At 42.0% G+C, this 25,102-nt stretch overlaps 1 protein-coding gene across 2 annotated transcripts; it reads right to left on the bottom strand.

Moving 5' to 3' along the window:
• Positions 1-247: 247 nt before the first annotated feature.
• Positions 248-17,741, bottom strand: Prim1 (DNA primase subunit 1). 2 transcript variants are annotated; one of them, XR_007228639.3, is made up of 13 exons: positions 17,583-17,741; positions 16,747-16,904; positions 14,280-14,386; positions 14,142-14,215; positions 12,542-12,678; positions 10,624-10,682; positions 9,307-9,416; positions 8,562-8,653; positions 8,256-8,394; positions 4,499-4,600; positions 3,078-3,169; positions 986-1,084; positions 248-376 (listed from the first exon to the last, which is right to left on the bottom strand). XR_007228639.3 is itself a non-coding variant. In XM_048418844.3 (13 exons), exons 1-13 carry the CDS (start codon positions 17,683-17,685, stop codon positions 357-359), a joined length of 1,260 nt encoding a protein of 419 aa, XP_048274801.2. In that variant the 5' UTR covers positions 17,686-17,741; the 3' UTR covers positions 248-356. The 2 variants fall into 2 exon arrangements, 1 of the variants encoding a protein (XP_048274801.2); XM_048418844.3 differs by having other exon boundaries at positions 4,531-4,600.
• Positions 17,742-25,102: the final 7,361 nt, after the last annotated feature.

The following is a 25,102-nucleotide window of genomic DNA, read 5'->3' as shown; positions in this document are numbered from 1 at the left end:
CAAACTCAAAGATCCACCTGCTTCTGCCTCCTGAGTGCTGGGATTAAAAGCAGACTTCATGCCTGGGTCTAAATTGGTTACATTTTAAAGATGCCTCTTTGTGGAAAACTAATCCAGTTTCTGAGGGAAAAAGAAGCTAAAATTGAAATTACTTGAAAAATAACATTCTATTAGGTCCTAGTACTGTTCATCTAACTCTTATCTTTGAAAACTGATTGGTGTAGTTACCAGAGGAAGGACACTCTGCTTTAAGGATTAAGGCACATAGATGATTCTGCCATATTTATTAAATGATTCTTAAAATATTTGTCCATGGTTAAAGATGGAAGGCATTGGTTTGATGGAAGTTGTTTTCTTCAGAAATCTTTTTGTAAATCTAAAACAAAATAGAAAACAAAATTTAAAAACTGAAAATATGGTTTTTAAGTGGAAATTAGTAAAGGAAAATAAAACCATTTATTTCCCTGTTCTGATTAGTTTAATGTTTTTATTAAATTCACACCATATATAAAGATTGTTTTACATTTGTTGAAGCCCACATTATAGGCTGATCCAGTATAGAATGGGAAGCCAAAGGACTTGGCTAGCAAGATGGCTCAGTGGGTAGGGACACTTACTACCAAGCCTGAAGACCTGAGTTCAACTAACTACCATAAGTTGTCTTCTGATTTCCACACACACACTGTGCATGCAACACACACACACACACACACACACATTATATGCTTGCTTACACATACACATACACACAAACACAGGAACACATGCACACACACACCTCCCTAAATAAATAAACAAATAAATGTAAAAACAACAACAACAACCAAAAACTAAAAAACAAAAACCCACTAAAGTTACAATAAATCATTTTTTAAAAAAACTAGATTAGACAAAGGTTAGTTTTACAAAGACTAGAAAGTTGCTCATTTGCTGGGAGCTGTAAACTATCAAATTTAGAAGATCTGCAAGGGGAGTGTCATCTTACCGCTCTTCTTGAGAAGTTCGCCTTTCCGGGACTTATCCAGGTTTTCAAGAAACTGTTCAAATACTTTCACGTACGGGGCAAGACTGGTCTTCTTATAATCTAAATTATAAAGCATGTACATTAGAACTAGCAGAAAGAGCATGAAATTAATTTTTTTTCCCCCTGAGATAGGATTTCTCAGTGTAACAATCCTAGTTTTCCTGGAACTCACTTTGTTTACCAGGCTGGCCTCGAACTCACTGAGATCCATCTGCCTCTGCCTCCCACGTGCTGGTGGGAATTAAAGGTGTGCACCACCACCACCCGGTCAAGCATGAATATTTTAAAACAACCAACCAGAGTGGTTCTTTGAAAAAGTTAGTAAAATTGACAAACCTTAGCTACCATGATAAAAAGAAATGGAGATATGAATGACCTAAGTTAGAGAAGTACAGATGTCATTCCAACAGATTCCAAGGAAACAGAGATTCTCTCTCTCTCTCTCTCTCTCTCTCTCTCTCTCTCTCTCTCTCTCTCTCTCACACACACACACACACACACACACACACACACACACACAGAGCCAGGACTGGACAGTTACTGCTGAATTGTTTTGTTTTTTTTTTTTTGAGACAGGGTCTCACACTGTAGACCTGGCTGTGCTGGAATACACTATGTAGACCAGACTGGCCTAGAAGTCTCAGAGACTCTCTTGCCTCTGCTACCTAAGTGCTGGCATTAAATGTATGTGTCACCCTGCCTGACCTTTTCAGCTTTTAAGGAAGATCTCACCAACTTTTAAAAACCTTGTTCTACAAGCAGAAAACAAAAGAACACTACGAAAGTCAATATTATCCTGGTAGCAAAACCAGGAAAAGACACAATAACGAAAAAGAAACTACTTGCGAACTGAATTCAAGAACACATTAAGATTATACACTATGAACAAATAGGCTTCATGCCAGAGAGGCAAGGTTGATTCAATATATATATATACATACACACACGCACGCACACACACACACACACACAATCAATAAATGTAATACATCATATAAATAAACTTAAGACAGAAACCACACAAGCATTTCTATTAATGCCAAAAAGGCATCGAAGAAAGTTCAACATTCCTTCATGATAAAAGTTCTAAGACTTTAGGAATAGTTGGTACATACCTCAAAATGATAAAGGTTATATACAACAAACCTACAGTCAATATTATAGTAAATGGGAACAGACCAAGAACACTTCCTCTAAAATCAAGAACAAGACAAGGATGTCTACCCTTCCCTCTTCTTTTACTTTATAGCTTTTTAGATTTTATTATTTTTATTTTGTGTGCATGAGTGTCTGAATGTATGTCTGTGCACCACATGCACGCAGTGCCTATGGGAGCCAGAAGAGGGCACTGGACCTCCTGGAACTTGTGTTACAACCAGCTGCTATAATATGGGCCTGGAAACTGAACCTGGGTCCTCTGTAAGAGCATCAAGTGCTCTTAATTGCTGAGATATCTCTCCAGCACCTCCCCCCAACCCTTTATCTGAGCTCAAAGTCTTGAGCTCAAAGTCTATAGCACCTACAGAAGACAGACCTAAAAAGGGTAAAAACAGGAAAGGAGGAAGTCATACTGTCTATATTTGCAGATAACGCAATTCTTTCTTTTTTTGTTTGTATGTTTGTTTGTTTTGTTTTTCAAGACAGGGTTTCTCTGTTGTTTTGGAGTCTGTCCTGGAACTAGCTCTTGTAGATCAGGCTGGCCTCAAATTCAGAGATCTTCCTGCCTCTGCCTTCTGAGTGCTGGGATTAAAGGTGTGTGCCACCACCACCTGGTGATAACGCAATACTTTAAAGACTCCATAAAATATACTAAGAAACTTGCAGGCTTCAAAATCAGCCTTCATATAAACCAATAGTGTATTCTCAGAGAAAGAAATTAGGGAAAATATCCCATTCAAAACAACTCCACCACCAGAAAACAAAGTACTCAGGAATATATCTACCAGGGAAGTACCCCACAAGAGAAGGGCAGCGCTGGAACAGCGTCATCGCTGAGCTGGCTCAGGACAAAAGGCCCACGGTGTTAGAGTGAAGCTTCCACACATCTACTTACCTCTGATTCTATGTTTGCTTTCAGATTCGCCTCCATGCTCCTCTCTGTCCTTTTCATTAGAGGAAACCACATCCAGTTCTCGGCAGATGGCGCTACATGCAATAGAATAAGAGAATTTTAAGTTGGTTTCTAGACTCAATCACCCACGGACACAAGAAAACCACTTCTGGTACTAACAACAAACAAACAACCTGTCAGCTAAGTCTCAGGCAGTACAATCTCGTCTTAGAGTTCTTCAAGCAGATTATTATATTATGGGCTGGGAAACGCACAAAGATGTTCGCAGTGATGGATATTGTGCTCAGCAAGCGCTCCAACACTCAGCAAGCCCTTGGTTTTCTGAGACAGGGTTTCAGTGTATAGCTCTGGGTGACCTGGAGTCTCAAACTTGTTATATAGTCAAGGATGACCTTGAACTCCCTGAGGTCCAAGATGTCAGGTGTAAACCACAACAGCTGCTCCTAGAAACATCAGCCTTCTGCCTCTGCCTCTGGATTGGCAGAGGCACCATGTACCTCTGTACACTATGGCACTATGTACCACCACGCCTGGCAAGATGATCTGAATATGGTGCTGGGGATCTAACCAGTGCCTTGCATATGCGATATGCTTGGCAAGTGCTCTGTCACTGAGCCACACCTGAATACATCTCTAGGCTAGACTCTGATGTATGCATATGTATGTGAGCTATACTCAAAAAAGCAGGAGCTCGGGTGCTTACCCTCACCTGCGACCTTAATTGAGACGGGTTGTCTGTTTTCTGCTGTGTATTTTGGGCTAACTGGCCTGTGAGCTTCTGGGGATGTTCCTGTCTCTCATTCTCATGTTACCACAAACACACAGAGGTCACAGCTACATGTTACTGTGCCTGGCTCTAAGTAGGGTCTGGGGATTTCAACCCAGGTCTTAATGCTTGAGCTTCACCTGAGGAGCCATCTTCCAAAACTTGGCCTAAAACTTCCAATATGCTTGAACTGGCGTTCCCCAAACTTATTATTTTTGATGCTGTGTTTTGAGTCCACTACTCTCTCTCTCTTTTTTTTTCTTTTCTTTTTTTCTTTTTTTGGAGACAGGGTTTCTCTGTGGCTTTGGAGCCTGTCCTGGAGCTCACTTTGTAGACCAGGCTGGCCTCAAACTCACAGAGATCCGCCTGCCTCTGCCTCCTGAGTGTTGGGATTAAAGACGTGCGCCACCACTGCCCAGCTGGGCCCAGTACTCTTACTACTGAGCTATGCCCCTTAGCCCTCATAGGCTTATTTGACCTTAAAATGCTTTCCCCCACAAAACAGCTAAAAACATGCATGTATCACCATATAATCCCTAGTACTAAACACTTCCATAATCAAATCTGTCACCCTGTGAAGCTACTTCTCCATTCAGGGATCTATGGTAATCTATTTAAAACCCAGAAGAATAGTTACAAATGAGGAATGATCCATGATCCGGAACATGCCTTATGGTTGGAACAGCAAATGGATCAAACTGGTCCACTTTCTGAAAATCAATTGGCACAGAAATGCGACCTATAAGAACCAGAAGTTATAAAGACATGATGGTTATAAAGACATGATGGTAGGTGGCTGTGTCTATGAATTATTTTTGGTTAAATTTTTACAGAGCGCTGGGGCGACAGTTTAGTGCTTGATGTGCACACACGAAGTCCCAGGTTCAATCCTTTGCATGCACATGAACATACACACACATAATTTTTTTTCTGGTTTTTGGAGACAGGGTCTCACTACATAGCCCTAGCTGTCCTTGAACTCACTACTATGTAGACCAGGCTGGCTTTGAACTTATGAGTCTTCCTGTCTCTGTCTGAGTACTGAGATGGGCGATATACATGAGCTATCATGCTCAGGTTGTTTGGGGACAAATTCTCACTATGTAGCCCAGGTTGGTCTTGAATTTATGAGCCCCCTAAGTGCTAAGACTGCAGGTATTTACCACCACACTTGACTACATTGGATATCCTAAGTTTATTATATTTTTTGCAAGGTCAAAACAAATTTATTCCCATTTTTATTGATATTTATTGAGCTCTACATTTTTCTCTGCTCCCCTCCCTGCCTCCCCTCTCCCCCTTCAGCCCTCCCCCAATGTACCCATGCTCCCAATTTACTCAGGAGAGCTTGTCTTTTTATACTTTCTACTTCCCATGTAGATTAGATCTATGTAAGTCTCTCTTAGTGTCCGCATTGTTGTCTAAGTTCTCTGGGATTGTGGTTTGTAGGATGGCTTTCTTTGCTTTGTTTAAAAACCACCTATGAGTCAGTACATGTGATAATTGTCTTTCTGTTGTCTGTGTTACCTTACTCAAAATAATGTTTTCTAGCTTTATCCATTTTCCTGCAAAATTCAAGCTGTTGTTATTTTTTCTGCTGTGTAGTACTCCATTATGTAAATGTACCACATTTTCTTTATCCATTCTTTGATCGAGGGGCATTTAGGTTGTTTCCAGATTCTGGCTATGAGAAACAAAGCTGCTATGAACATAGTTGAGCACATGTCCTTGTGGCACAATTGAGCATCCTTTGGATATATACCCAAAAGTGGTAATACTGGGTCTAGAGGAAGGTTGTTTGCTACTTTTCTGAGAAATCGCCACACTGACATCCAAAGGGGCTGTACCAGCTTGCATTCCCACCAGCAATGCAGAAGTGTTCCCTTTTCCCTACAACCTCTCCAGTATAAGTTGTCATCTGTGTTTTTGATTTTGGCCATTTTTGCAGGTGTAAGATGGAATCTCAGAGTTGTTTTGGTTTGCATTTCTCTGATGACTAAGGATGTTGAACATTTCCTTAAGTGTCTTTCAGCCATTTTAGATTCCTCTGTTGAGAGTTCTCTGTTTAGGTCTGTACTCCATTTTTTTAAAAAATTGCCTGGTATAAATACCCGACTTGAGTTTAATAAAGGCGGCGGCTTTTTTACTCTCTGGCAAGCGAAAAAAAAAAAAAATTGGATTATGTGTTCTTTTGGTGTCCAATTTCTTGAGTTCTTTGTATATTTTGGAGATCAGACCTCTGTCTGATGGGGGGGGGGGGTTAGTGATGATCTTTTCCCGTTCTGTAGTCTGTCATTTTGTCTTGTTGATCACGTCCTTTGTTTTACAGAAGATTTTCAGTTTCAGGAGGTCCCATTTATTGTTTCTCTCAGTGTCTGTGCTGCTGAGGTTCTATTTAGGAAGTGGTTCTCTGTGTCAATGCATTCAAGTGTACTTCCCACTTTCTCTTCTATGAGGTTCAGTGTGGCTGGCTTTATGTTGAGGTCTTTGATCCATTTGGACTTGAGTTTTGTGCATGGTGATAAATATGGGTCTATTTTCATTCTTCTACATGTTGATATCCAGGTATGCCAGCACCACTTGTTAAATATGCTTTCTTTTTTCCATTTGATATTTTTTGCTTCTTTATCAAAGATTAGGTGTTCGAAGATGTGTGGATTGATATCCAAGTCTTCTATTCGGTTCCATTGGTCCTCCTGTCTGTTCTTATGCCAATACCAGGCTGTTTTCAGTACTGTAGCTCTGTAGTAGGGTTTGAAGTCAGGGACTGTGATGCCTTCAGAAGTTCTTTTATTGTTCAGGATTGTTTTGGTTATTCTGGGTTTTTTGCGTTTCCATATGAAGTTGAGTACCATTCTTTTGAGGTCTTTGAAGAATTTTGCTGGGATTCTGATGGGCATATTTTTATTATTTTTAGATATATGTGTGTGTTCTATGTACACGTGTACAGGTGCCTGCAGAGGCCAGAGGTATTAGATCCCCTCGGAGCTGAAGTTTAGGCAGTTGTGAGTCACCTGATATGGCTGTAGGATTTGAACTCATGTCCTCTGAAAGAACAGTACATGTTCTTAACCGCTGAACCATCTATCTTGCCCCCGGACATCTCTAAAAGTTTTTTTTTTTAAAGCCTTTATTTATATGTGTGTGTGTGCAAGTCAGAGGACAACTTGTAGGAGTTGGTTTTCTTCTTCAACCATGTAAGTCCAGAAAACTGAATCTAGGTCATCAAGTGGCTCTAACCTGTTGAGCCACCTCACCAGTTCACACTGGACATCTTTATGGAGCATTGGAAGTATACAATCATGTGCCCAGATAATATTTTGGTCAACTAACGGGCTGCATACAATGGTGATATTATAAGATACTGTCCAGCAACAAGCAGCTTAGTTTGTATAAAAATATACTGTGATGTCTGCACAATAATAAAGTGATATTTTTCTAAAGGTATTTCTGTTGCTAAGTGACATATGACTTTTGATGGCATTACCTTATAAATCTACACCTAGTTCAAGGCCAGCCTGGATTCCAGAGCAAGTTCCAGGACAGCCAGGGCTACACAGAGAAACCCTGTCTGAACAAACAAACAAACCCCACAATCTACACTTGGGACAATACATAAAATTCACATCTAAGTGCTGAGGATATGATTTCTTTTGAAATGGGGTCTCATTATGGAATACCTGGGCTAGCCTGGAACAATCTGTGTAACCGAGGATGGCTCTGATCCTCCTGCTTCCCTCCCTTCTACATCCTGAGTGCTGGAATTACAGGTGTATAATAACTTTGTACTTGGCTTCAGTTTGTTTCTTTTAATAGGTTTTCTTCTTTTTGTCTTTTTTGAGACAAGGCTCTCATTGCCTCTCAATCTTCATGTTACTGACAATGACTACAAACTTCTGATTCTCCTGCATCCACCTCCTGATTAGTGGGATTCCAGGCTTGTGCCATCACACATAGCTGATGGTTGCTGGGGATGGAGCCCAGGGCTTCTGTGCACGCCAGGCAAGCACTCTGCAAACTGAGCCTCACACCCCCCGACCTTGAGACCTTTATATAGTAGCAATTCACCTGGTAGCTACTTAACGGGCAAGGTCAAACAAGTTGATTTTTCACCCCTAACCTCAAAGACAAAGACACACACACACACACACACACACACACACACACACACACTCACAACTAATGACATCCTTGCTAATACCAAAAATAACAAGCCAGCCAGGCATGTTGCAACATGCCGTTAATCCTGGCACTCAGAGACAGAAGCTGGCAGAGCTCTGTGAGGGAAGCCTGGCCTACACAGTGAGTTCCAGGCTAGCCAGGTTTACATAGTGAGACGCTGCCTCAAGAGAAAATTTTTTCTTTTAGTTTTCCTTACTTTCCTCGCATTGTACCTGTTTTCGGATGAACGCTGAAAGGGCTCTTCAGTAAATGATTGATTCCTTTGCTCACGTTGATATCAAGGCGTGGGAAACAGTACTGGAGCATAATCTCCCATTCCAGCCAGGGACCACATTTATCATTCTTCATATTCTAAAAGCAGATGTGAGGCCATCATGATCAGAAGAGACTTCTGAGTATCTCTTCAAAGATGGTTAGAAAGAAAGATCTCCTTCAAACATCTTTAAATGACCAAGCAAAAACAACCAGAACTTAATCATGAATTGTATTATGATATTGGGAAATACAGATTTCAATACCTGGGATGTGTTGACCACTTTCTTCAGATACTCCCAGCGCTGAGATGAACTGTGAAGCCTTTGAAAGCCCTTCTGCAGCTCATCATGAATTGGTGACGCATCATTAAGGAACACATTGATCTGGGATACCTCAGTAAGTCAGTCTGTAATATGTATTATTACAAGGATGCTGAAGCTTCAAACATTTAGGAGCTTTTTAATGATTCCTAAAACATAAATGACAGGCACTTACAGCATTAAAAAAAATTCTCTTAGAGCTGGGCAGTGGTGGCTCATGCCTTTAATCCCAGCACTTGTGATGCAGAGGCAGGTAGATCTCTGAGTTCGAGGCCACCCTATTTACAGAGCGAGTTTCAGGACAGCCGAAAGCTACACTGAAAAACCCTGTCTTGGAAAAAAAAAATTAAACAAGTCCCTTATAAAAATATCGTAGTGAAATGACAGAAAGATGCCAAAATAATTAAAATGTATTATAATGAAGTTTCCCCAGGACTTGTACTTATTACCCAGACTAAATGAGTCCCCTTTCTTTAACCATTAATTCTAGGAACAACTTATAAAAGGAGAAAATTTTACAAAATTGTCTCATTTCTTACTGTAGCCCAGTGATATAAAAATGTAGCCAGCAGGATGTAGGATGGCCTACAGATGAAGGTTGCAGGGATGTACGAGACCACACAAGCGGTGCCATCTATAATGTCAGACTGACACAACTGCCTCACACAGTGACCACAGGAAAGGATATTCTCAGGAACCAGGGCTAAAACCTTCTCCCAGTTTTCTTTATTTTCAAGAATGTCTTGGCCAACTAAGGCATATTCTTCAAAGTATTTCCGAATTATGTTTATTGATCTCCTGTAGGAATAACAGTAACAGTATTAGCAACACACAGGACATGCAGGCACTCTCCTACTGGGTGAGGTCACTGTTTACGCTTCCTAAATTCCTAGAACTAGATAAAAAGAATGAGACCTTTTAGTTAGTGGAGTTAAAACTAGATACTTAAATGGGAAATAACCTAACATGTACCTGTCACAGGATAGGTAGGTATTAAGGAAAGGTTTGCTTCTTTTTAATTTTATTTATTTTTAATTTTGAGACAGCATTTCACTGTGCAACTCTGGAACTCCTCTGGAGACCAGGCAGGCCTCTATAGAGCCCAACTGCTTCTGCGTCCTGGTGCTGGGATTAAAGGTGTGTGCCACCATGCCTGGCCTAAATGATTACTTCTTAAATCCTACAATTTATAAGGTTACTAACATAGAACATGCAACACTGGTATAAATAACCAACTCAGGACAACCTATCAGTATTGCACATAGGACAACATATGAGTATTACATGTAGGACAAGCTATCAGCATTACATGTAGGAAAACCTATCAGCATTGTATGTAGGACAACTTATCAGTATTACACGTAGGACAACATATCAGTATTACATGTAGGACAATATATCAGTATTACATGTAGGATCTAGTTTCCTGCTTTACAGTCACAACACCTGCCTAGCTTTAATCCCATCACTCAGGAGACAGAGGCAGGAGGATCTCTACAGAGGCCAGCCTGGTCTATAGTGACCCTCTCAAAACAAAATAAAAAATAGCAACAAGTGCATAATGCTTGGGGTTTGCAAATATCTTCCATGTCCTGTTTGTCTCTGCCACAGCTCTCTCAAGGAGAGCAGGTCCAGCCCTCCACATCACTTCCATAAGGAAGTGCTGCCGCCACCATTTAACCAGGATCACAGGGCAGAACAGGTGTAGAGAAAGCATGGGTTTTAGAGGTAGGTAGACTCGGACCTGCTTGCTACATGTCAACATTACCTGTGTGATGGCAAGCAGGCTATGTGATTTCAACAGAGATACTGTCACGTTTCTCATGAAGTCGTGAAGGTCACTGAGAACCATAGGAGAACACACTGGAATAGCGTGACATCAAATCGAAGGCTGACAACTGCAACTGTTACTAAGAATGCTCCTCGGAGGCGAAAACTGACAGTAAGAGACTTCTACAAGCATGTGTAGCAAATCAGAGAACCCAGGGAGTCTCTCCCAACAGACCTGACAAAAGGGTGAAGTCTTTCACTTAGGTGAACCTTCTTCTTAACGTCTTGACCACCCTGAAAAATAAACCACCAAAGAAGACTTTTATTTATGTATATTATAAAGCATAAATAAAATTATTAAAACATCTTTAATATGTTCTATGGCTTTGGAGCCTGTCCTGGAATATATGTTCTATTTTTCCAGTTAAAGCTATAGATTGTGGCTAATTTGGAAGTATAGGAGCTTGAATGTTGTTTCAGAATTTAAAAAAGTATTTAATTTTTGTATATATGTATACCTGAGTATATGTATGTGTACTACAAGAGTGTTGTAGCTGTAAAGACCATAAGATGGAGTCAGATCCCAGGAACTGGAGTTACAGGTGGTTGTGAGCTACCACATGGCTGCTGGAAACTGAATCAGGGTCCTCTGCAAGACTAGGAAGCGCTTCTAACCACCAAGCCATCTCTCCAGCCCAGAATCTCAATACCCATGACTTTCTGTTAATTTTATTGGATAAAATTAACTAGAGAAGCAAATGAATTTTCCTTTCGCTACAAAGGAGGATCCTTAGCTGCTGATGGAAATTTCTGTCCCACCTGGTCCCACAGTCATTAACTCCCACATAAACACAGAGGCTTATATTAATTATAAACTGTTTGACCCAGTGTTCAGACTTATTACAACTACCTCTTACAGCTTAAATTAACCCATAATTCTTATCTATGTTTAGCCATGTGGTTTGGTACCTCTTCTCAGTAAGGCAGTCTCATCTTGCTTCCTCTGTGTCTGGCTGGCGACTGTATCTCTGCCTTTCCTCTTCCCAGAATTCTCTTAGTCTGGTTGCCCTGCCTATACTTCCCACCTAGCTATTGGCCAATGAGTGTTTTATTAAACCAGTATGAGTGACAAATCTTTACAATGTACAGAGGCATTATCCCACAGCATCAAGCACCAAAATATTTAGCATCTTTTGTTGTTGGAAGCAGGGATTCACTCTACATCTCAGGCTGGCCTGGAGCTCACAGCCTCCTGCTTCAGCCCTTGGTGCTAGAATTATGGGTGTGAGATGCCATCTACATTTTTAAAATATAATTTATCTATTGAGTTTCACATATTTATGCAATGAATTTTAACTATTTTCACCCCCCCGCCAACCCTGTTCATTTTCAGGTCATTGCCCCAGTGTGGGTGAGAGGTCATTTCCCAGAGCTAGGGCGACTTATTAGTGGCTACACTACTGATGAGAATGACATGCCCACCCCACTAGTCCCACAGGAAGGGGTGGGGCTTCAGGGCCCCTTCCTCCATCCCTGAGGGATGAACTGTATCTGAGAGCCCCATCACATGCAGAGCATGTGCAAACGGACGGCTGTGCTGAGTCCATATCTGTGCAGTGGCTGTCTTGCCCAGAACAAATCTCTGCCACACGGGTCCCATCCTCTGGCTCATCCCTTCCATTTTCTCTCCTGCAATGTTACCTGAGCCTTGTGTCTGCATATGTGTGCATGTCATGTGTATGTATGCCTGGCTATGTGCATGTGTGTGTGTGCATGTCATATGTACATTTGTATATGTCTGGGTATGTATACGTGCATGCATGTTTATGTATGTATGTGTTTTTACGTGTATCTGTGTGCATGTGTATGTGCATGTAATATCTTTCAAAAAGTAGTTACTATGATTTTTACTTAGTCTAAAACATGAATGCTCTAAAAGATAATTTTCTGTGTCACTAAAAGTTCCAGGCTTGGTAATATCTACTAAAGATGTGGAAACTGTCTTCCAGAGGACCTGAATTCAGTTCCCAGCCAACCACACGGTGGCTCATAACCATCTGTAATGAGACCTCTTCTGGCCTGCAGGCATACATGCAGGCAGAACACTATATATAGTAAATAAATCAATCTCTTAAAAAGAGAGAGAAGCTTACCTTTACAAGACTCAAGTATTCTACTATCCCGGAACGCACAGCAGAGGACAGCTTTCTAACGGACTCATCACAGACCCAACAATGAACACCTCTCCTTCCTGAGTACACCCAGAGGCGGTGCTTAAACCCAAAGTCCTCTGTGGAGGGACAACAATAGGTTTGAAGACATTTTATAACCTAGTTTTCACTTTCTCATGTTTTCCACAAGTACTCTCATATACTTGCTATATCTCCAAGGATGACCTTGAACTCCTGATCCCCCACCTCTACCAACAGATTTGGCTTTCTTATATTTTGTTTTTGAATTTGTATCTATATGCTATATGAGTGTGCATGCCTGTACATACATGTGGAAAATTCAGAGGCTGACACTGGATATGTCCTTCTATTTTTGTCCATCTTATTTTTTGAGGTCTCTCACTCAATCTGGGGCTCGCTGATTCAGCTAGACGGGTTGGTTGACCAAGCCTCTGGAATCTGTTTCTACTTCCCCATGCTGTAGTCACAGGTGTGTGCTACCATGCTTGGTTTTTACAGAGGTGCTGGAAATCCAAACTCAGGTGCTCATGCTTGCAGTGTGGTGGTCTGACAGAAAATGGCCCCCAAAGGGAGTGGCACTATTAGGAGGTGTGGCCTTGTTGCAGGAAGTGTGTTGCTCTGGAGACAGGCTTTGAGGTCTCATATATGCCAGTCATGGCCAGTGTTGTCTGCAAAAGGCAGGACTCCCAGTTCCATGTCTGTCTGAATGCTGCCATGTTTTACCATGATGACAACGGGCAGAACCTCTGAACTGTAGTGAGCCACCCCAATTAAATGTTTTCCTTTATGAGAGTTGCCCTGGTCGCTGGGTGGTGGTAGCGCACATTTTTAGTTCCAGCACTCGGGAGGCAGAGGCAGGCGGATCTCTGCGAGTTCGAGGACAGCCTGGTCTACAGAGCAAGTTCCAGGACAGCCAGGGCTGCTACACAGAGAAACCCTAGAGTTGCCACAGTCATGGTGTCTCCTCACAGCCATGGAAACCCTAAGATACACAGCAACAGCTTTCTCATTTTAATCATACTGACTTACATGTAGCTTGCTGTGCCCTGAGCTCTTGATTTTTTTTTTTTTTTACCCATCCTCACCTTTCTGACAAGGATTTTTTTTTCTTTCTTGACTTATAGTATTTATGTGAATATGTATATATGTGCGATGGTGCCTGCAGAGGCCAGAAGATGGTATTGGATCCTTAAAAATAGAATTAGAAGCAGCTGTGAGCCAACTTACACAGTTGCTGGGAATCAGTTCAGGGGTACCATGATGGGGGTGGAAGAGCAGGAGGATCAGTTCAAAGTCATCCTTGGCACTAGACCAAGTTTAAAACCAGCCTGGGTAAGAGCCTTGTTTTTGTCCTTCATTTTTCTCATGTGTGCCGAGCACACAGAGTTGCTCTCAGCGGACTGCACTGGGAGAAGGTGCACTGGTTTGTTCCGCAGCTGTCTTCACTGCAAATCGCTCTCTTTCCTTTTTCTCTTATGTTTCAGGGGCAAACACTAGAAATGTCTGAGATCTGATAATGAAACACAGAGGCTGAGGAAAGCAGACCCTGACGGCCACGTACCCTTCAGTGCTCGGTCTATGATGCGCATGGCCATCGTCATAAGAGTCCAGCACTTGGAACATATGTCTGCAGAACTGGAACACAGCCATCATTACTCACTGCCAGGGACATCACCCACCCCGCCAGGGAGGTGCTTACCTGCAGCATCGCCTTACATCATCGTAGTCTGTCATATCAATGTCAAAGACCAGTTCTTTCTCCTGTGCCTGGAAAGCTCCCAGCTTCACCGTATTGTGTTGACTGGGCTACAGATACAAAATACCCATCAGTTTCTGTCAGAATTGCCATGTCTGCTCACACAGAAAAATGAGTCAAAAAACTTGCATAATACCAGTCTATGGGGCTTTGAGCACATTACTTTGGATCTTACACAATCTGAATTAGTGATAGCTTTATTTTTTTATTTATTTAGAATAAAGTTTAATAAATTCTCTATAAATATGTTTCATGATAAAAATAATAAAGCATAGGGCGGTGGTGGTGCACATCTTTAATCTCAGCACTTGGGAGGCAAAGGCAGGTGGATCTCTGTGAGTTTGAGGCTGGCCTGGTCTACAGAGCGAGTTCCAGGACATCTAGGGCTGTCACACAGAGAAACCCTGTCTCAAAAAAAAAAAAAAAGGAAGAGAACTAATAAAGCTATTTAGGTTTCTAATAAAGATATCTACACAAATAATCCCTATTACAGAGTGCTTTACAAATTTTTGTTATTATACATACAAATAACAAATATATACTTATTTTAGATCCCATCAACAGATTAAAAAAATCTCCTCAAGTGAGTCTTTGTTGTTGTGTTGAGATAGGGTCTCAGTAGGCCAGGCTGACCTTGAACTCCCTATGTGGCCAAGGATAATCTTTCTTTCTTTCGTTCTTTTTTCCTTCCTTCCTTCTTTCGTTTTTTTTTTTTTTTTTTTTTTTTTTTTTTGAGACAGGGTTTCTCTGTAGCTTTGGATCCTGTCCTGGAACTTGCTCTCTAGACCAGGTTTGTCTTGAACTCAGAGATCCACCTGCCTCTGCCTCCCGAGTGTTGGGACTAAAGGTATACACCACCACCACCTGGTACAATCTTGAATTTCTAATCCTCCTGCTGACACCCGAGTGTAGACACAACCAGCTTTGATGTGGATGCTGAAGATTTGAACTCAGGTTCAAAGCAAGTGTTCTTCCTGCTGAGCCTTCTCCTTAGCCGGAGACACAGTCCTTTCTCCTCACTCTGTTGCTTTTTACTGACAGTCCAGGCAGGAGACTTGATTCCTCTCAGAAGAGTCTGACCAGACATGCTGGATACTGTTCTAGGCTCTGGGACAGGTCAGTGTGTAAACGGAAGGCCTCTATGCTAGTGGAGATGTTATTCTGACAGACCTAGAGAACATGGCTGAGCCAAATCACTTTCCAGTGAAAACATCACACCCATAGCCGGGTGCTTTAGTAAATCCCAGCACCTCAGGGGGCAGAAGCAGGAAGATAATGAATGGGGAGGGAGGTGAGTATAAAAGAGAGTTTAATCAACTATCATTGAAATCCCCAGAAATAAGATATTTCAAAGACAAAGGACGGGATACTTATAAAAAGTACAGCTCCCCCCACCATTGAATATATTGAGTGCATTCAATAGCTGTCAGAACAGACGATAAAAAGTCCAGACCAAGACAATAAAAAGTACATATACAGCTGTACAGTTTCAGAACTAGGGAAAAGAAGGATTGTCAGGAAATTCTAAGAGCTCCCAGGTCTCATGTATTAGAAAAAGAATAAGACTGAAAAACATTAGTTTCCCACCCCCTGGGCAACATGGCTCTAAGGATCTAATGTAGGGTTTCCCACAACACATGCTCTATGACTAATCTATATCCCAGCTCCTTTTCTGAGAAACTTATTAAAAACTTCTACACTTATTGTGTTGTGTGTGCAGGTATGTCTGTCAGAGGTTGAAGTCGGGAGTTTTCTTCAAGGTCTCTTCCTGAACCCGAGTTCCCTGATTGTGCTAGTCTGGCTGTTCAGCAAACTCCAGGAATCCCCTTGTCTCCGCCTTGCGGGACATGGGTACTCAGCTCAGGTCCTCAAGCGCTTTACCAACTGAGATATCTCCTCACCTTCAGGCTTTCTGTTTTTAAATATAGATTTTATTTTTATTTTTCTCTTTTAGCCAATTAAATCAAAGGCTTTTTTGTTTGTTTGTTTCCAGAGACAGGGTTTCTCTTGCAGCCCTGGCTGTCCTGGCACTCACCCTATTGATAAGGTTAGTTTCAAACTCAGAGATTCGCCTGTCTCTGGGATTAAAGGAGTGTGTCACCCCTCCAGCAAGAATTTTTTTGTTTTGTTTTGTTTTAAAGACATGGTCTCCTGTGTTTCAGACTGGCCTCCAACTCTGCTGCAGCCAAGATGACCTTGCATATCTGATCCTCTGGCCTCTGCTTCCTTTACACTGGGATTACAGGAAATGCACCAACACACTTGGTTTACGGAACCCAAGGGTCCATGCATGCCACTCCAAACAAGTGTGCTTCATCAACTATAACAAACTCTAAAATGTTACCTTCAAAACTTGGGGCACCAACCCACTCCGGCCTATGAAACATTATACACAAAAAGGACTCCTTACTCTGTGAGAATATACAGCGCCGATATCAATCTTATAGGGATTCATCTTCTGCATCTCCTTTTCCAGATCGCTCTGGTTGTTGAAGGACTGGTAGCGAATATAAATATCATCCTTCAGTGTGAATGAAAATTCACGGTGTTGAAAGTAGTTCTTTGTCACTGCAAAACAATTTTAATTTGACATTTTATTCAGTTTAGGGCATTATACAACCTCAACTAACAGGAAGATATACATATTAAAACGACAGAGTCTTACTTATAGACTAAGCTGCCCTGATGTTTACTATGTAACCCAGGTTGACTTTGAACTCAGGAAAATTCACCTGCCTCAGTTTCCCAAATGTAAGGATTACAGGTGTGGGACATCGGGCCCTCTAGAATATTTTTCATGAGTGCACTTGTTCCCAACACTGTTTTACCTAGCCTGTAATTTGAAGGGACGTACTATCCCACATTTGCTAGGGAACAATAAGCAGGAGGTGTAAATATTTTAAAGACGAAATGCCTTTCATTGGGGCCACTAACGGACCCAGCAGTGAAAGTGTCTGTTTTGCAGGTCACACCTCCATGCCTCCATGCTAACACCTAGACGCCCGCTTGTTGCTGGCCCCGTTCTTTCTTTTCTTTTTTAACACAGTATGGCCGCAGGACCGTCAGGTCCACCTGTCTTTTTGTATCTTAGAGGTGGCGGGACGGGACGGAGATGGTGCAGGAAGACACTCGACACATCTGACACTCAGAGGGGCCCTTTATATAGTCATTTAAGGACATTCCGCCCAGAACATCCTCACACACTTCTCCCAGACTCTCCACCCACCCCCTCCCGGCCTCCATCACCTCCTCCATAGTTGAGCCAGCGATAGTACTGGGCGTAGGGAAAGAGCCTTCGGTAATATAGCTTGAGTAGCTCCGGCAGCTCCGCAGGATCAAACGGCTCCATGAAGTAAGGAACTAGACTGACACGAGAATTGGCGGGAACGACACAGGGCTCCACGGCGGCGCACGCAACGAAGTCATGGAGCGCTGCCGCAAGGCCTGCCGGGAATTGTAGTTCTTGCAAGTCCTGCAGGCTTGCTCTTTCTGAAGAGTTCTGAAATCCTGTCTGGAAAAACAAAACAACAACAAATAACTTAGCTTTATGAACAGTGATTGCAAGAATAGGTCAGAGTTCTTTTTTATTTTTTGTTTAATTTTGCATTGACATATGTGATGTTCTATTATTTTAAATATATATATTAAATACAGAGTCTTGCTTTGTTTTCCATGTTGGCCTCAATCAGAAATTCTCCTGTTTCTGTGTTTCAAGTGCTGAGATCATTACTGTGTGCCACCAGGCTGTTTTGTTTTTCTTTTTTTCCCCCTTGAGACAGGTTTCTCTGTGTAGCCTTGGTTGTCCTGGAACTCACTCTGTAGACCTGAACTCGAACTCAGAGATCGCCTGTTTCTACCTCCTGAGTGCTGGGATTAAAGGCGTGTGACACCACGACCGACAATTTTTTGGGGTATTATTTTTACTTTTAATTAACATACAACATTGTATTTCTGGGCTATAGTGTGTTTTTAAAATTACTGTTTTTGGCCGGGTGGTGGTGGCACATGCCTTTAATTCCAGAACTTGGAAGGCAGAGACAAGTGGATCTGTGTGAGTTTGAGGCCAGCCTGGTCTACAAAGTGAGTTCCAGGACAGTCAGAAATACGCAGAGAAACCCTGTTTCGAAAAACAAAACAAAACAATATATATATTTATATACACATATATACTATACATACATACATAAAATTTATTTATTTAATTATGTGTATGAGCAATTTGCCTACATGTATGTCTCTGCACCACATGTATGCAGTGCCCACAAGTTAGAAGAGGGCATCATATTCCCTGAACTGCAGTCACAGATGTTTGTGAGCCACCACGTGGGTCCTGGAAGAACAGCCAGTCAGCCAGTGCTTTTAGTTGCTGCCCTAATTTTCCCACCCAATTTTATTTATTTTTTGGTTTTTTTGAGACAATTTTATTTTTTATTAGAATATCTTTTATTTTTTTTACAATTTCATACATGTAAACAACATTTCTTTTTTAAAAATTATTTATTTCTATGTTTGTGGGTGTTGTGCTTAGATGTGTGTCTGTGTCCCACTTCATGCCTGATACCTATGGAGACCAGAAGAGGCATCAGATCCCCTGGCACTGGAGTCACAGACAATTATCAGTCACTGTGTGGGGGCTGGGAATTGAACCAGGGTCTCCTGGAAGAGCAGCCAGTGCTCTTAATAACTGAGCTACTTTTACAGCCCCTAAACAAAGTATCTTGACTGTATGCACCCAACTCTTCCCTCTCATTTCCTCCAGGAATCCCCAACACATATCTTTCCCCCTTCGTGTCTCTCCTGATGTTTATTTTAACCCACTGTGTCCAATTAGTGCGGTCTGTTGCAATGTTAATGGACCTTGTTGGCTTGATATTTTTGTTGTCTTTCGAGATAGGGTTTCTCTGTTTAGCCCTGGATATCCTGAAACTAACTCACTATGTAGACCACACCGGCCTCAATTTGCAGTGATTCTCTTCCCCGGTGCAGAAATTACAGGTGTGTAGGAATTACAGGAGTGCAGGAATTACAGGTGTGCGGGAATTATAGGTGCAGGAATTACAGATGTACAGGAATTACAGCTGTGCAGGAATTACAGGTGTGCAGGAATTACAGGTGTGCAGGAATTACAGGTGTACAGGAATTACAGATGTGCAGGAATTACAGGTGTGCAGGAATTACAGATGTGCAGGAATTACAGGTGTTCAGGAATCACAGGTGTGCAGGAATTACAGGTGTGCAGGAATTACAGGTGTGCACCCCTTACCCAGCTGTCTCGGATTCATTTTGATCAAGGTTGGCTGATTGTACTTACTTGGTTTTGTCAAAGACGAGGGTCTGGTTTCATTTTTCTGCACATGGATGTCTAATTTTACCAGTACCACTTAGTGAAAAATTGTCCTTGTTCAATTTATATTCTTGACACCTTTCCCCAAAGTCAGTTGGCTGTAAACACATACACTCATTTCTGTGTTCTCAGTTCCATTCCGCTTAGAATTCTATTTTCATATATTCTCTGACCACAGCCTTTATATTTAGTCTCTCAGACAGAACACCCAGGAATACTGAAATATGAATTAGAAAAAACTTGAAGAATCATAGCTTTAAAAACAAGCATCCAGGAAGCCCACTTGCCACTGGTGTGTTAATCTGCCAGTCTTGGGTGGTCATGACGTATCTTCCGGCAGTCACGGACTAGCTGGGCAGTCTGATAGCACATCAGTGTTGTGCCACTCGAAAATCAGATTTTCAAAACGTAGTTAATTTATTTGTAACTAAGTTTTTTTAAAAAATAATTTATTTAATTTTAAGCACATTGGTGTGACGGTGTTAGATTCCTGGTCCAAACTGAGTTACAGAGAGTTGTGAGCTGCCATGTGGGAGTGTTTGAACCCGGGTCCTCTGGAAAGGCAGCCAGGGCTCTTAACCGTTGAGCCATCTCTCCAGCCCCTGTAACTAAGTTTTTTACATTTTAGAATTTTAATTTTCTTATTGTTCTTATTTTATTTTTTAATTTAATTTTTAAAGACTAATTAAAGACATTTTGTGTATGTGTGTGCACCTGCATGGGTCTTTATGTACACCCACGGAGGCCGGAAGAGGGCACCAGATTCCCTGGAAACTGGTGGTACAGGCAGATGTGAACTACTGTGTGGTTCTAGGGACCAAATCTGGGTCCTCTGCAAAACCAGCGAGTGTTCTTAGCTACACCTCTGATCCCATCACATTAAAAAAATTACATTTATTTATTTAATTAATCAGTTATTAATATAATTTATTAAAATTATGTAATTTTAAAAATTACATTTTGGACAACACTGTTCATGTGTCCCATCGTGTGTGTGGAGGATGAGAACTTTCAGGACTGGTTCTCTCTCTAACATTCCAGTCTGGGAAATTAAACTCATGTCATTAGACTTGGTGGCATGTGCCCTGACCTGCCGAGCCGTTTCCCCAGCTCCCAACTCCCCCGCAAAACCATACTTTTCACAAATTTTATTTGTTTGTTTGTTTGAGACAGGGTTTCTCTTTGTGACAGTCCTGGCTATCCTGGAACTCGCCTTTAATCCCTGCACTTGGGAGGCAGAGGCAGGTGGATCTCTGTGAGTTCGAGACCAACCTGGTCTACAAGAGCTAGTTCCAGGGCAGTCTCCAAAGCTACAGTCTCAAAAAACCAAACCAAACCAAACCAAACCAAACCAAACCAAACCAAACCAAACCAAACCAAACCAAACATTCTGGTGGTGGTGCACACACTTTTAATCCCAGTACTCAGGAGTCAGAGCCAGAAGGACCTCAGCATGCATATCTATCAAGTTTCAGGTCAACAGGCAGACCCTTGCACAGGGAGACCCTGCCTCAAAACAAAACAAAAACGATACGAACAACAACCAAACAATTAAAAAAGCAATTAACAAACTACTTTTAATAGTCTGAGGTGTGCCAGAGAGTCCCCTACTCACTGGCGTGGCTCAGTGAAGTGGCTGAGGAGAAGGAAGCTGTAATAGATATACTGCAAACTCAGTGCAAAGAGAATCTCTTGGGAGCCAGGACCACTCATATGTCAATCATCCTAGGCAAGGGCTTTTGGAAGAGGGTTTATTCAAGAGACAGGCAATATAAAGGGTCTTACATCTGAAGTCTTCCTCCCCAAGGGTATGGTTGAAGGGGTATTCATGGGATAAAGAAACAGGGTGGTCTGAAGCACAGGACGGACCATAGACCCCATCCAGGCATAAGGCCCTTTACAAGGTCCCTGGGGTAGTGGCCTTTCTGCCAAACGCCACTGGGAGGCAGTATTGCCACCTTTTTGTTTGTTTCCACTACGATTTCATCCACAGAAGCAGCAAAACCGGTTTCCCCTTCAAGCCTCATGCTATCTGACTCTACTCCTTGGGAGCTAGTATCTAATCAGTCCCAAGTCTTCTTCTCCAAGCTTGGCAGACTAGGACACCTATCATTTGGCATTTCTTTTTAGTTCAATTTATTTTGCGTGTTGCTAGCAGCTAGAAGAGTAATTTTTTTGTGTGAAGTTTGTCTTTTTGATCCTTATTTTACTTCTCACATTGTTTTAAAATTATTACCATTTGGGAAGGAAACTCATTGCATTGCCTAGGTTGGTCTCAAGCTTGCATTTTACTGCTCTAGGATCCTAAACCTATTAGACTTTCTTTAATTTATTCACTAGTCTGCAAGTAATTAATGAATGAGTGTCTAATAGTTTTGCACATCACTTAGACTCAAGCAAGGCGTACCTAGAACACTGATTGGTAAAATACTGTTGCTGGGTGTGCCCACGAGGGTGTTTAAAGAGGGCTTCAGTGAATGAACTGCTAATCTGAATGGGAAGGTCCGCCCTCCCTATGGGCAGGCACCGTCCAATCAGCTAGAGGACCAGAAAGAACAAACAGGACAGGAGGTGAGTTCCTCTTTTCTAAGCCTGGAACACTTCTGTCCTCCTCGAGGGCAGAATGCTAGACTCTCAGGTCTTCGCATTCCAGGACTCAACTGTGTCTCAGCATCCTCTGGCTTTACCCTGAGAGACAACTAGTTCCTCTGGTTCTGAAGACTGGACTGAGCCTGCTTATTGGCACCACAGAGACCTCCTTACAGACAGCCCGGTGGGAGACTTCTCAGCCTCTACAATTTCGTGAGCCAATGCCCCTAGTAATCCCCTTCCATATTCTATATCTGTTTAGCCTGGTGGTGCTACCTCTCCAGATAATACTATCACAATCTATGTTGGGCACAAAGGTGAGCTCTGGGGAGAAAAAAATTAATGACATGGTTTCTGCTTTTGAGGAAGTGAAGGTTTAGGAGCGGCAACAGGCATAAGCAAGGATAATAAAGTTATAGGTTTAGTTAGGAACTTTAAAGCTTTTGTTAAGTTTATATGCATGGATTTTTGTGTCTATCACATATGTTTGGGTGTCTACAGAGGCCAGAAGAAGGCATCAGATCCTCTGGAACTCAAGTTTCAGGCAGTTCTGAACTGCCCAACATGGCGCTGGGATCTGAACTTGGGTTCTTTGGAAGAGCAACAAGTGTTCCTAACCCCTGAGTCAAATTCTCAGCTTTCGATTGATGAAATTCCTTAAGATAATGATAAGACTGGGGTAGACATACAGACACAAACATATAAAGGGCATGGTAAGTTCAGGAATCTGCTGATAGTTCTATATGGACACAGTTCTCATGACAGCAAAGTAAGAAGAGGGTCTGAAAGGCCAGCAAGGAGTGCACACGGCACCCAAGGGCAGTGACGTCAAAAGGCATGCATCCTTCACTTTTGTTTGTTTGTTTTTGTTTTTGTTTTTCAAGACAGAGTTTCTCTGCAGCTTTGGAGCCTGTCTTGGAACTCACTCTGTAGACCAGGCTGGCCTCAAACTACAGAGATCCGCTTGCCTCTGCCTCCCAAGTGCTGGGATTAAAGGCCAGGGCCACCACCGCCTGGCCGCATTCTTCACTCTTATTCAGCTTCTCAAAACAAAATGAGAACACCAATCATGCCAATATTTGGTGAGAAATTTGGGGAATGAAGATATTATTGAAATGAGCAAGGTTCTTTGAAAGTTTGAAGGACTCTTATGCTCATTAGTTTCCTTTTCGGTAAGATAAGAGTGAGAGAAGGGGAATGGGTTTTATTGACACAGGACCACAACACCTAGATGTCTCAAGGCCACATCCATCTTACATTTAATAATAGTATCAAAAACTACAACAAACCAGCCGAGTTTGTTTGTGCAACCACTATATTTGTTTAATGAGAAAGTTTTTGCTTAACCCCACAGGAATATTTTCTTTAAGCCCAAAGCAAGCGATGGCCACAAAGACCAATAAAACATTCATGACAGAACATTGCAAGTGTTCTTTAATCTATGGTACACAGTTGCTATGGAAAATCGAGACATTTAAAGTTTCCCTATACGTTAACATCCTAGACTTTTATTGAGTAACTGGGTGCTTGCGTATATTTTTTTGTTGTTCATAAAGCTACCTATACTTTGGATCTAGCCCTCTCCCCGCAGCCTGCCTAAAATAAAAGGTTATTAGACTTCAACCAAAACGCAATATCGAGCTCTGCTCTTCTCATAGAAATTTGTATTTAACCGAGGACCACGGGGAGCCATGCTGTTTTCTCCCTGTGTTGCCTGTGCTTGCCTCCACCTTGTGATTCACAGCCCCTGAGACTCTAGGATGGTCCGTATCACCTCACTGCTGGGTTTAATCACTGGAGAAACATAATCAGAATTGTGTTTTAGAAGGAAACTCTAGAGCCACAAGTAGGCTGGCAAGCAGGAGGGGGGAAAGGAAACAGAGATGGCAGTTCTAGATACTGTGGCTGGAAGCAGAGGACAAATTCTCATGGCCTGAACTAAGGCAGTTGGAGTTGGAAGGGGATGGGTATGGCAACTTAAGGAGGCAGAATTAATGTTATCTACGTGTGGGGGAGGAGAAAAGGGATTAAAACGATTACCACATTGTGGAATAAGGCAATTGTGTAGAAGGAGATTTTCTTGTACCTCGTAAGTACTGATCAGTGTGTTAAATATTTTTTGAGTTGATGTACAGATTGGGGATACATGTACAGATATAAAAAAAAGTAGGAAGACCAGACTGCCACAAACCATGATTACTTCAGTTTTGAACAGGTTGAGCATTGAGAGGTTGAGATTCAGCATGTCTGACCTGGTGGCTGGCTCCATGGCTTCTGCTTCATTGCTCTCTTCCTAGCATTCTGTTCTGTTTACTCCGCCTACCTAATTTTCTGTCCTATCAAAAGGCCAAGGCAGTCTCTTTATTGACCAATGAAAATAACACAATAGACAGGTAACCCTCCTCCATCACTAATAAACAACTATTGCGATATTATATGTCATTACATTGTCTTTGTCACTGTCCTATAGCTATGACCAAGGCAACTCTTCTAAGAGAAAGTATTTAATTGAGGGTTGGTTTATAGCTTTAGAAGGCTCGTCCATTATCATCCTGGTGGGAGCATGGCCGCATGCACGGTGCTGGAGAAGTAGCCGAGAACTTTACACCCTGATATACACAGGTGGGGGGACAGAGAGACACTAGGCCTGACATGGACTTTTGGAACCTTAAAGCCCACCCCCTGTGACACACCTCCTCCAACAAGGCCACACCCTCTAATCCTTGCAATAAGTTTCACTTCTTGGAGACCAAACGTTCAACTATATGAACCTATATAACCACCGCATAAGCTTTTCATATTTTTCACAAGAACATTTGAAGGTCCTTGTGAA

The sequence above is a fragment of the Myodes glareolus genome, chromosome 26 (assembly GCF_982192425.1).
Source record: "Myodes glareolus chromosome 26, mMyoGla1.1, whole genome shotgun sequence".
Classification (NCBI taxonomy): Eukaryota; Metazoa; Chordata; class Mammalia; order Rodentia; family Cricetidae; genus Myodes; species Myodes glareolus.
Note: the sequence above shows the minus strand (reverse complement) of the source record. Positions and strands in the feature narration are given on the sequence as shown.